This window comes from Pteropus medius, unplaced genomic scaffold, assembly GCF_902729225.1.
Source record: "Pteropus medius unplaced genomic scaffold, Ma_sr-lr_union100, whole genome shotgun sequence".
In the NCBI taxonomy this organism is placed as follows: domain Eukaryota; kingdom Metazoa; phylum Chordata; class Mammalia; order Chiroptera; family Pteropodidae; genus Pteropus; species Pteropus medius.
In genome coordinates, this window is record NW_024340696.1 from 22,073,839 (window position 1) to 22,087,723 (window position 13,885).

Consider the following 13,885-nt stretch of genomic DNA (forward strand, 5'->3'; position numbering starts at 1 on the left):
GATGCATATCCCATCGAGTGATGTTAAGAAATATTCCTTCTAGAATAAGCATTGCCTACTTAAAAAGATAATACTAAATCAATCAAATAAAACAATTCATAGCAGTAAAAACTCTTAATATTATTTCAGCACTATGCAGACCTAACAGCACACTGGAAATTAGTAATTATTATTAGCTCATATCTTAAGATGAAGGAACTGATATTAGGGGTTAAATAGCTAGTACAAAGTCATATGCTTACTGTAGTAAAGTCTAGATTTGAACACAAGTCTTTGGACTTTGTTTTTTAAGCTCTTTGTGTACACTAGCAGACCCCACAGTGCCTTAGGATTATTCAACTGTCATGTGTAGGATAAAATATTGCTCCTGGAGAATGATGTCGATTCAGATGCCAAATTATATCCCATCAAATATAACTACCAACAGTAAGTCCCTGTTATAACATGGTTATTTTATGAAACAGATGTTTGCTCAATCTTCCAATGTGAATGTTGGTTTCACTACAGTAAAATGTTTAATTGGATTTGGAAAATCGCTCTAGTGTTAGATTTGGGTAACAAAGCATGTGAGTTTTTATTTTGTTTTATTTTGTTTTTTAAATAATGAATAAAATGATGCAATGAAAGGAAGCACTGAAATATAGAGTACATATTTATTTTTCATTTACTATCAAAACAATTCTTGATCACATTTAGAATACACGGACTTGGAAAGGAAACCTTTTCTTTATGCCTGAAATAAGTAGAACTCTACTGTTTGTCAGTAACAGAGCTTTGGGTTTTCTCTAGGATTTCAACAAATATATATGATCATTTGTTTTGTCTCTAGAATAACTAACTGTGACTTATTTTGCTATCTGAAAGTGAGAAGACCTATCACCTTTAATAGAATTTCCATTCTGCCGCCTATTTGATATATTCATTATTTTATACTTGTTCTCCTAAGTGCATTCTGACCTACAGATATTAAGAAATATTCATTCCAAAATAAAACTAAGTCAGGACACAGAGAGTAAAACAGAATTGTCACAATATTTAAAATATGTATAATAGAAAACTTTTAGCAAATTGGGTAGATGAAAAATCGAAACGAAGGTAAAATGAAAATATGAAAGTTACAAAGTCAGAGTAACCATATTGTACAAAATATATCCTTTTATATCCTATAATACTGGCAGATTATATATATATATATATATATATATATATATATATATATATATATATATATATAATCAGTATTTTTTTTTAACTTGTCCCTGGAGATCTTTTGTCCCACATTAGGATCTCACTTACTCCAGAACCAGTTCAAGAAGACAGCAAATAGCTTCCTTCTTGTATATGCAGCAGCACATTTAATAGGACTCTATTTTATGATTTACACATTTTTTTTTCTGAGATTCCTCAATGTTGGCTAATGAAACCCAGAGAACTGGAACAGGAGTTGGAGAGCAGGCATGGATGGATTTTTAGTTAGTCTGGCTTAATTTCAAGAACAAATATTGGAAGTTTCCAGAAAGAAGGGATGGATTTATCAGGATAGCCTTGTTTGTTTGTTTGTTCAAAATAACTGAGTTTTACTAAATACCAGTAAATTTGAAATTTTCTTGCCCAAAATCTTTAAAAGTGAGTAAAGCTTGGGGCTGGCTAGGTTTTTTCTGAGGCAAACTGAGGACTGTAATTGGCATGCCTTAATAGCAGAGATTCCACCTCCACTCAGAATGAATGTGTAGTTTGTGGAAGAGTATTAGATGCACCTGAGAATGCTTGTTTTCTACTGAGAGCTCTTCATTCAGGTCATTTTTCAATTATCATCACCAATTTCTGTTCATTGATGAATAGCTATATCAAAAGCATTCTCTATTTTCAGAGGGGAAATGGACACTTCTTATGACTAGCAATCCAAAAATCCTTGTTTTGAAATAGTTGAAAATTGGCAAGTACTCTAGAAGTATGAAATAAAACAGTGACTTACAAATGGTCTATTAATAAAAATTAAAAAAAACATTTTTTTATCTGTACTTTTCGAATAAGAGTGGTGATTTACATTTGCTTCTTTCATGATAAGGAAACATCTCTAAAGTAGTAAGAAAAATTCCTGTTGGCATTGTATTCTGCAGTAGTTTTTCCCTGAGTAATACTCTTCATCAAAATAAAATGCTGTTCCTCATTAGGGTATTTGTGGTGGGCACATTACAAATATAATGAACTAAGAAGAGCTAATTTCAAGTTTGTGTCAAATGGAATGTCTCCTTTAATGTGGAAAGCCATAAGCTTTACAATTGCAAATATTCAAGTAATAGCTTTTCTATCAAGAAAATTGGTTCTGAAATTCCTTCAGTAACCACTAATCTTCTTTAACTGTGGAGAAAATATTCAGTTTGACCCAATTTTAATGTAACCTGAATATTATAGGCTGATTTTTTATTACATCCTGGTATTTTTTCCTCACTCGTCTTATTGACATAATGTATTTCATATAATGTGTACCTTCAATGTTAATATTTTTATATTTATATATTTTTCTTCTTAGGCATTAGCAATGGGAATGATGACAGAGTACTATCATTATATCTTTACCACTCTGGTAAGTAATTTATAAAATATAAAGAAGGCACTCTAAATCTTTTTATTATGACTTTCTAAGATGAAAAATGGGTTTTTGAGTGAGAAGAAATAAATGATTGGCACTTTTGTAGTTATACTATATATTATTTTGATAAAACCTAAGAAGAATTATCATCACAAAGAACAATAACTCTTGGTGGGAAGCTGATGAGTTTGAAATAATATCATTTCAGATATAAATTTAAAATATTGTTTTATTTTTGTATTTCTTTAGAGGACTTTCAGAACATAATGGATTTTAAAATTAGTTTGCTGAGAAATCAATGTTTTAGAAAAGCACAAATTCTTATGCTGTTAGCTCTATTCACTTTATAAAAATCAGATAGATTGAAGCTGCTCTTTTAGTAGATTAAATTTACTATCCTGTTTTTGCCTATATTAGTTGGATTTTTAAAAAGTCAGTATAATTTATTTTACAATTAGCAAATCGAGTGTTACTTATCACACTTTTTTCCTTAATATGCATGAAAACCTGACTTCACTATTTTACCAAACCTACTTTTAGCTCTATTTCTTTATCAATTCATATACAGATTTTTCATTATTAAAACAATAAAATTCAAGTAGATAAATCTGAAGAACTATTTATGAATCCAGCAGCAACCCATCTAGTAAGTACAGAGGAGTTCCTAGGAGCTGTATGAAAACGGAAAGCTTTTAAAGGCAGAGAGGGGATGGAAAAAGGAAGTCATAAATGAAAAAAAGGATTACTTCAGGTAAAGTCAACTCCCATTAGGTGACAAAAGGGTATATTTAGGCAGATTAGCTCACTGGTGTTGACCAGGAAATTACACACTGAGCAGTTAAGATTACATTTCTGGGGAAGGTTGAAACTGCAATTAGGTGAGATATTAAGCCTTGGTTTGGTGACATGAGCTTTGCACAGTGACTCCATTTGGGGCCTCTTGTTTCTTTTTAACATCTTCCTCTGTGAAATAGCTGTATGTCTGTCTCACTAATTTTTTCTTGCTCATCCTCCAAAAATGAGAATATTTCCAAGTTTGGGCCTTTGTCCTATTTTCTTTGATTATTTTCTTTAGAAATGATATGCATTTAGTGTTTTAACTATTATGTTTTCAGAAATAAAATATAATGTCCATCTGTAACATTCCTGAGCTGTTACATATTGATACATTGCAGAACAATTCTAACTGTGGCGGCATTAAGCAAATTATTTAAAACGTAATGTCTTTTCCTCTAAATTGACCTCTCTTCTGATTTCCTTCAAAACTTCCATTGTCTCTGACTCCTCTATCACTAGTAAAATTCTACTGATTTTTCCTCCATAGTGCCTCTAGCATACATCTCTATCTCCACAATTACCAGTCCAACCAATGTTCTCTCTCTTTTAACTCAAAAGTCTCCCAGTTGATCTCCTTGCTATTAGGAGAGTTGAAGCCACCAAATCAAATTACTAAAATTTAGTTGATCACAATAGCTTTCTGTATTAAATCTCTCTTCCAGTAGAGCTTCTTCCAGCAGTAGGTTGTCTTGTACTGATAAATACTAAGATTGACTCTGCTGTACTATCTCTGTATCAGTTGCCATCTGGGAGACTATTTTGTAGCCTATAAGAAATTTAGTGATAGGCTGGTGGAGAGAGAATGGAAGCCTACACTCATTAGCAAATTTTATTTTAATGCTGCTGCAACTCATTTCTACCATGATCATAAAATTTTAGGGAAATCAAAAGAACCTCTTAATAAGGAAAAAATGAAAAAATCTAGTTTACGATGTATAGAACTCATTAGCTTGTAATTGAAGACCTTTTTAAATTTGATTCTAACCTAATTTTTCTAGTCGTTTGTTCTTTTGCTGCTATTTTTCTTCATCAATTCTCTTTTATAGTCAAACTGATCTACATCAGTCTCCTGAATAGATTTGATGTTTTCTAGATTTTGCCTCTACTGACACTTTGAATGGCCTCCTTTTTCCTTTTGCCTATCAAAAGTCTGGCCATTCTCTGATGGCAGTTCAAATTCCATCTGCTTTATAAAGTTGTTTCTGACTATAAAAATTGAAATTCATCTGTCTCGTTTCTTACTCCTTGCTGACTTCTACAGTTTTACCCCTTAGCATATATTGTAATACATTATTTATTTACTCCTTGAATATATATATTCATATATATAAATATATGTTCATATATATTCATATATATATAATCTCCTTGGCTAGATTGCAAACACTGAAAAATAAAAACCTAAAGATCCTTTATATTTTTTACAGTATAGAGCACAGATCAGGCCAATGTCAGCTTCTCTCCACAGAATTTTATACCCATTATCTAGCCTGTATAACTGGATGAGTCCAAGGCAAGCTGTGCACAGTACCAAGGGCATTAATCTTTCCCCGGTTCTCATGTTGTCTCAGATCAGAGAGAGGGCCAAATCCCCATACATTGCATGTTCTTAGTGACATCCAACTCCCCTGATGGCTTTGGTCTCCTGTCTCCTGGGAAAACCAAAGGGCAAAGCCAGAGCACTATGGACTGAAAAAGGCAACCAAAATCTAAAGGATTCCTTACGGTGAAGTTGCTGGATATGGTATAAGACAAAAGGACAGCAAAGGTTCTGCAACCAAAAAAGCCAGTCTTGTTAACTTTGTTTCTCAGCTTTGATAAAATTTTCTTTAGTTAGAAGCCATATTTTATTACCTGTTTCTTTAAAAAAAAAAAAAGACAAAACAAAACATAAAAATGGCAATTACCAACCAAGGAAGCAGGGCACAGAAAAAAGAGCTTTAATTAGTTATAAGTAAAATATTAATGTTTAACATTTAAGGGTAAGCTATCCTTAACATGGAGAAGAAAGCTTATACAGGTTATAGATAAGCTTCTTGTTCCACTGGTGGAATTAGAATATGATATATATACATATGCATACATGTTTGTATAAAGTATGTATATTTGCATTGGCAAAGAGTGAGAAACGTCCATTTGAATCTGGGTGATTTGTAATGTTTAAAGTCACCTGAGACACAATGGTGTTAACCATCATAAAGGGAAGCAAGAATAAATGACTATCTCAATTATGCATGCCTGTAAATATACTGTATTGATAATAACACACAAAAAATTTGTGTCTTTCAGGACCTCTTTGCTCTTGATGTTGAGCCCTACCGATACAGTGGTGTTAACATGACAGGGTTCAGAATATTAAATACTGAAAATACACAAGTCTCCTCCATCATTGAAAAGTGGTCTATGGAACGATTACAGGCACCTCCAAAACCCGATTCAGGTTTGCTGGATGGATTTATGACGGTATGAATACCCACTTAAAGATGAGTTTATGTTTCTGAGTAATGTTTCATAAATTATTAAATCCTCTGGATCCAAACTTTGGTTTAATTGTTTGACTTTAAAAGCACGGTATCAGAGTTACTATTACAAATTAGTATTTTAACAATTTTCTAAATCAGTTTTTATTGCAAATTTCAACTTTCATTTAAGTATCTCAAAGCATTAAAATTATTGTTAAAAATACTACAATGTACGGTTTTCTCTGAAATCAATTAGTGCCATATTTAGGGTAAATTAGAGACTAAAAATAATACATTACCTAATAGTTATTTTTCTGATTTGAACTGCCAGTATATGATTACTCTTCAACATGTTGGTTTCGGATATTTGATATCTTATATGATACAAAAAAATCTCTCGAGCTTATTCACTCTTTAAAGCTAAGACTAACCAATAATCACATCTGTCATTTTTAAGTCAGTTTAAATTTATGAACAGGATTAATGCAGAAACTGTAAAAGAAGACTATATTCTCATATAACTTTAGTTGTTTATACCAGTGCTGCTAATGAATATCTAATACAAAGCACATATATAATTTAAAATTTTCTAATACCTATGTTAAAAAACATACACACAAAACAGGTAAAGATCAATATTATTAATTTTATTTAACCCATTATATAAAATATGCTATTATTTAAAAGGGTAATCAATATAAAAATTATAACAGATATTTGCATTTTTTCCTACTAAGTCTTTGAAAGTTATTATGTATTTGACACCACACATATTAATTCAAACTAGTCACGTTTGAAGTGCTCAATATCCAAATGTAACTACTGACTACCTCATAAGACTGGGTAGATTTAAGCTATATTATTTAAGCAAATTATAAAAGCCCAATGTATTCTCATTAAATCTACTTTCTATAGACCAAATTATTGCCACAATTTAGGAAAGAGCTCAGCACTTTGGCAATATTTACATTTCTTGGGTCATTACCACCAGCTTTTAGTAGGTATCAGTCTAAATGGAAACTTTATAAGCATAAACATACTCTATTCTGATGTGTGGAAAAACTTTTTCTAATATGATTTAATTTTTTTCATTGATTGCTTCAGTGGGACTTCAGATATGTTTTTAATGTTGTAGCAAAATAAAGAGAAATTAAAATGTTTTTCCCTTAGAAAATTGAGTAATACAAATTACTCAATTTGTATTACTCAATTTGTATTACTCAATTTGTTTCACGGTCTAGATAGATTGTGAAAAAATCATGGTTACCCTCAAGCAACCAACCTTCCGATGGACAAAAGAGATTTGTTTTCTTCTAGTGAGAAAAAAATAACTTACTAGAATTTGAAAATCTTATGTTCACATTAATTTTTAAAAAAATAATATAAGGGGAATTTTATTATTTTGCATAAAAAGAGAGGGTTGACTAGTTCTAGTGTTTTGGTCTTAACCTGAGATATATTTAAGAAACTTTTTTGGGAGAAAAATATGTAAATAATTTAAAAAAGAAGAGATTTTTCCTCCAAAGTGCATCCAAGTTAAAAAAAAATAATATGCAACCTAGAAAAAAATTACAAATATTATATTTTATTTCTAGTTTGAAGATAGTGAATCAAACTTTTGGAACTTAATGTCATTTTTAAACATTAAAATATATACTATCCTTTATATTATTGTTTTAATTATGTGTATATATTTTTCCACATATGCTTTCTAGCTCTCTTTACCATTCCTTAATTTCAGGATGGATATTTTATCATTTGTTATTCAAAATTATTATTGGATGGTTTTAGGAAAAGTAAATCAATAGGCATCATGACAGTCTTAACAATGTTGTACTCTTAAGACTTCACTGATATGTCCAAGGATTGGTGAGCCCCTGTGTATATATAAATCACAAAAATTATCCAACTTTACTTAGCTACTCTTGGTATTTCTGTATGATTCTCTGACTGTCTACTTGTCATCCTCTGAAACAAAGTACTCTAACTCTGGTAACTTATAGAGATGGTTGAAAGATAGATAAATGAAAAAGAAGGTATATTAATTTCTTATCCAGGTAGGTAGGAGCTCTTGGAGAAAACTAACCTCAGAAGGCAGGATAAGAGGACAGTGTATTTGGAGGAATATAGGTTTGGGTTCTTTCTGGTCATTAATCTATTCCTCCCTAACTCTGCCCTTCTTCTAAACTAGCATATGATTTAGTGTGAGTGGGTAAGTGATAGAATAAAAATGCACAGATGAGAAAATGAGAAAATGAGCCTATTTGTTGAAAATTCTGAGCATTGTGTATAGATCATGAATAATGTTTTTTAACTAAAAATTTATACCAGCTATTTACTTTATTATATTTATAGCTAGAGCATGGAACACAAAATATTTTAGAAGGAACCATAAAGTTTTCCATTAAAATAAAAATCTTTTCCAAAATCGATAGAGATAATTTTTTTTTTTTACAATTTACCTTTTGGAAAATTAATATTACCTTTTAAAATCTTTTCAGTATATAATATCATATAATGATATAAAAGATCAGATGTAAAATATTTTTATTATGTAACATTAATTTTAATTATGAAATAGTGCATTATTATTATAAACATAAAACCAATATAAAATCTGTATAAAAATGTTGGCATACTTGTGCCTTACATGAGCATTCTTTTTCTTTTCTATTTAATATTATATTGTAATAATTTTTCCTCATCATTAAATATTTAGGAAAAGACATTAATGGGCTATTTCTAACGTGAATGGCATCAGGAAATTAAGAGGATTCTAATTAGAAAAAGAAGAGAATTATTAGCCTGGCATTGTGGTGTTGGCAACATTCCCTTCAGTCAATTCATGAGATCCGTGTTTATAGATATCTTGTTCTTTTCTTTCCCTGTGGTCCCATTAAAAAAAAAAGAAATTATCAGTGAAGTTCCTAATGTTTGCAAGACCCATTATTATCAGTATCATAGTCATTTGTCACTATATGAGATCTTAATGCTTAACTTTCACATTCTTTTTTCGTGTTTGCGCTATAAAAGGAAACGATGAATTGGATCAAAGAAATTTTCTGGTTGGGTTAGCACCCTCATCAACCCCTAGGTTAAGCGTTTATCAGCTATATGACTACTGAATACAAGATCATTTCTCCTGTAGTTGTAGTTTCTTCTATGGTCATACTAAAAATATTAATGTTAGTATCTCAGTAAAATTTTAATATTCATCTGATATAAATCCAACCAAAGTACCAAGTCACACAGTACATCCAAACCTGATCTAGTCAAGAAAAAAGAAAAAAAGGAAGCTCAACTCTCTTCCTTCACACATAAGGTGTTTTTTTTTCTTTTCTTTCCTTTTTTAATTTACTCATGTATCACTTTTCTTACATTTTCCCTCATGCCCACACATTACCAATCAGTTAATGCTCTAAACACCTTCCTTTACTATAAAATCCTTCCTCTACTGTGCATTCTCTATTAAGTATTCACATATCTCCATGCTCCTGGGGTGTGGAAATACTGTCCTTTGCATGGTCAGATGACATTTCTCCCAGTTTTCTGAACAGACATCTGCCTTCTCCAAGAACAGTTACTGTTGGGTGGGAATTCACTTATTTGAATCCATCAATCTTGACGATAATTGTATTAATATTGATGTATGGAGTTTGCAGTAATCTCAATGTAAGAGAATGAAATCAAGTAAAAACACCTCAAGGTAAATTTTAAACGGTCTAGCTATATCCTAGAAATCCTTCCCAGTGCTCCAATTATGCCTATGCATATTAATCCTAATGTACTCATAATCCATCCAGTAGCTTAAAAATACCAGTTTTTTTCTTATGTTGATATAGAATACCACACATATTCCCTGATAATGTAAATTTGCAACACAAATCAATAATGCCTGTTCATTGGCTCTATCATTTGGATTACTATAAAGAGATTATTGTTTTGGAAATTTAAACTCTGTTTACCAACTGCTCTCTCCATTTCATTTTTTTCTTCTCCACATTCAACAACTGTCAGACACTTTCAAATCTACTGTATCGATATCTTTTTTTAACTACACTCTTTTTTTCACCCCCAGAGCTATTCATAAGTTAAGGACCCAGTGCTTTCTACCCTGACTTGGCAATAATCTTCTCACTGATCTTACCAGAATATTGCTTATGGCTCCTCATCATTTACCAAATGAATTTTAAACTCATTTGACAAGCCTGCAAAACCATCCATGATCTGGCTTCTGCTACTTGTCCAGCCTCATATTTGCCTACTCCCTGCTCCACCAAGCCACCCATCTCACCTTTGGTGTGTCAGCAGTGCTGATGCACCTCCTCATTTTAGCATAGGGTGTTCCTGTTGTCTAAACCATCTACCCCTATTAGAATGCATGGCATATTCCTGCTCGTGCTCTAATTTTCAAGTCATCTGTTACCTTTTCTGTAAATTTGCTCTATATCCTCCACACATTTTACTTGAGTGCTCCTTCATTAATACACTTTATGTTTAACCCCAAGCTGAAATGGAACTCTGGTACTTTTGTTTTCATATCCCTTTTGCAATAGACTATACGATCTTCCAAGGCAAGAACTAGGTTTCATCATCCTTGAAGCCCCTCTACCTAGATCAGTGCCTGGTGCAAAGCAGGTGCTCATGATGAAAAAGAGAATGCCTGTTTAAAAAAATGTGTGTATTAATTTATTTTAATCACATTACATCTGTATTCTAATCACTAGGCCTTCTCATTTCCCTAGATATATTCTGGAGAGCATTTTTATTTACCTACTTGAACTTTATTATCAAGATACCTAATTATTTAGAAAAATGCAATTAGGCTTGTTTCAATTATTTGTTAGAAAAATACTTTAAACAGCAAAAGCGCAGAAACACTTTTGATTAGTGAAATTTTAGTGAGAAGTGTAGTTCCATTATCTTTTTGAAAAAAGGAGAATATTTATGAGAGGTGAGTCTTTCTGTGTTTAAATATCACTGTCCTCCTAAGAATTATTATTATTTTTTAACAACAGACCATGGCCCAGGAATTTTATAATTTCTTTCATCAATGGACCAACTTAAAAGATCAACATCTCGTGTATACAATTCACAGCAGGAGGTTTAGCTCATGTATTAAGGAAGCACAAGTGATCGCTCGGTTACTGTACAAAGATTTACCTTTAGAAAAGTCAATAAAAATAGAACCATAGAAAAGTAAATTATGGCCAGGCAAGCTTTTATTTACTATCAGAACTACAAGCCTGCCTTTGCTACTGTGTGTTTATCTTAATTAGCTGCAGCTATTTTCTTCAATTCAGTTGAAATGAGAATAAATATAAGACTTTGCCAAGAAGTGATCAAACTAACTTGTCACTTTTTAATCAATAAAGGCATTTTGAAAGAGTTGGTTTTATCTCATATTTCACTAAAGTGCCAAAAGTGTAAAAAGTAGTGAATTAATAAATTAATTATTCTTTTTTAAATCTGTTTTAATTTTGTTTATGTTGTACACAACACTCAAAATTTGATACCAGGCAGTCAGGATTAGGTGAGGAAGACAATACCTCTACTTTCTAATTTTTGACAAAATTAGAAGATACTGAATGTCTTACTGATAACATCTCACATCTTTATTGGTACAAAAATCACACTCAAACTTTGATTATTGACTTCTTCCTAACTTGGTACATATTTGATTGATCTAGTTTCTTAATTATTCCTTCAAATTTTTGTTAAAATTTCTTGCTATTTTGTGATATGAAGAGACAGACATGTATTTACCAGGGGTTTTACATAACTTCTTAGTATTTTGCTGAAAAATATGTAACATTTAACAAAATTTATTAACATAAATACTAATTTTATTTTTGTCTTTACCACAAAGGAAATATTTGGGGACCTATATCATAATCAAATATGAAAGAAATATTTGTATATTTCAGAATATGTAATGAAGTCATAAATATAACATTCATTATGTTTGTATATGATTGATTTAATGAATAGTAAAAGGACATGTAATATGTGACATGAATAACAACATGGCACTATATTTCTTCACTTTATATGCCTATTAATCTTCCATGATGTACTACACTGGCAGTTATGTCTGAATATAAATAAATGAGATGACCTAACAACCTCTATTGTTTTATTAACATAAAACATTGCATCTTATTGTCTTTGCTCACTGGCAGATTAAATAATCAACATGAATCTAAAGCTGATAAAGTGATGGAATATCTATTTTAAGTAACTTTTTTTTACATGAAAATGGCTACTGCGATGAAGCATTTACTTTATAGTCATGTTATTTTTTAGGCCAATTTTTAAACTTTTCACTTGGAAAAGGTAAAGTTGAATCAGGAAACTTTTTTGCCCCTTCTACCTTGAAGAGCAAAATTAATTTTCAGAGCATTGATCAAATACAGTGTAATACAAACTTGTAAAGGATAAAAGCCTTTTTATCCTTTACAAGTTTCCTCAGCTTCTTTCAGATTTTTATGTTACATTCAACAGCTATATAGTTACATATCGATAGAACCAACTCCAGGTGGTATAAGGAAATTTAGCTAGACAAAAATTTATATTATTCAGAATGAACCGCCCCTCCTCCCCTTGCAAGGCTCAGTTAATGACAGGGATCCCTAGAGAAGGTAATGGCCAATGCTCTGACAAGAGGGTAAAGTCCAACATTGCAGTCTAGGAACTGGCAACATTCTGAGATTCAGGACTTCACATGTGCTGGGCATTAAGATAGAACTGGTAAGAGTAAGCAATGAATGTAATCTTGAAAAACCAAAATGTCAAACAAACTATAGAGGTAACAAGTCATCAAACTTGGGAAAACAAGTACAGGGTAGAATGTAAAGTGAATACAGAGGGTTGATAATAAGCAGGCACTTAGGTTAGAATGAGGCTAATGGCAAATTTGACATATATGTTCAATATCCTGGATTAGAGGAGTGGATTGGGAAACAATGAGTGTTAAAGCTGGTATAAAATTTTTATGTATTAATTAATTAATAGATAATTATAAGTGTGTAACATTTAACATAGGAATTCAGATTACTCATATTTGGTATGAAGTACTTGTTGAAATTTACTAAAAACAGAGTAAGAGATGGCATTGAGGCCTATAAATAACAAGATATATTATTAATCAGATAAATACCCATAATTAATCACAATTGCCTTAGTTTTGGCTAAGGCAAGTTAACAGTTGCTATAAACTATGGTACTTTTTCTTCATTGAATTTATTTCTAAAACACAAAGAAGGAATGGATCTATTTATACAAAGTACAAAATATGGTTTATGGATATTTATTTGTATTCAGGGTAAAATACATAGAGATAAGCTACATTCTATATTTGAGAATCGGCAATAGACTGAGAGAGAGTAGACATCATTATTTTCAAAATGATATGTCTCCCTGTATTATTCTATTTTATTCATAATTTTATAAATTAACTTAGGAATTTTATTTATTTTCATAGCTTTAGAATTTATTCCCAAAGATATTGAAATACAATATCAGATAAGATATATGTTGGCCTCATTACAGTCTGTAAATAAAATAAATTTAAAAATGATAAATAATAAGATAAATTTTATTTGAATACTTACATTTATATTTAATTTTATATAAAACAAATAACATGAACATAATTTTCATTTATATATTTATATATTTAATATAATTTATATTTATATTTATAAATTTATATTACTTTTAGTTCTTTCATAAATAGTCAGCTATACATTCTTATTATTAGAAAGACAGTGTTATAGCTTCAACACTGATATGATAATTTGCATTTACTCTATATGACCTCAAGATACTAAATGTGTATAAGATTTTGATAAATTTGTGTTATTAGCTATTAACTATTAACTATTTATAAAATATTTAATATAAACATGAAACATATTTAGCTGTAGATTTTATTAATTTTGGATTCAATATGTCTGTCAAATTTTAACAAATATTCCCTCTTCACTACTGT

The 13,885-nt window shown here is 30.7% G+C and overlaps 1 protein-coding gene across 1 annotated transcript in view; it reads left to right on the forward strand.

The window, feature by feature from the left end:
- The window catches only part of GRIK2 (glutamate ionotropic receptor kainate type subunit 2), a 561,852-nt gene that overhangs the window by 241,636 nt on the left and 306,331 nt on the right, over positions 1-13,885 (forward strand). Inside the window, exons 6-7 of the mRNA XM_039871757.1 lie at positions 2,534-2,587; positions 5,720-5,893. Coding sequence (XP_039727691.1) covers positions 2,534-2,587; positions 5,720-5,893 — 228 coding nt within the window. The remainder of the gene's footprint in view (positions 1-2,533; positions 2,588-5,719; positions 5,894-13,885) is intronic.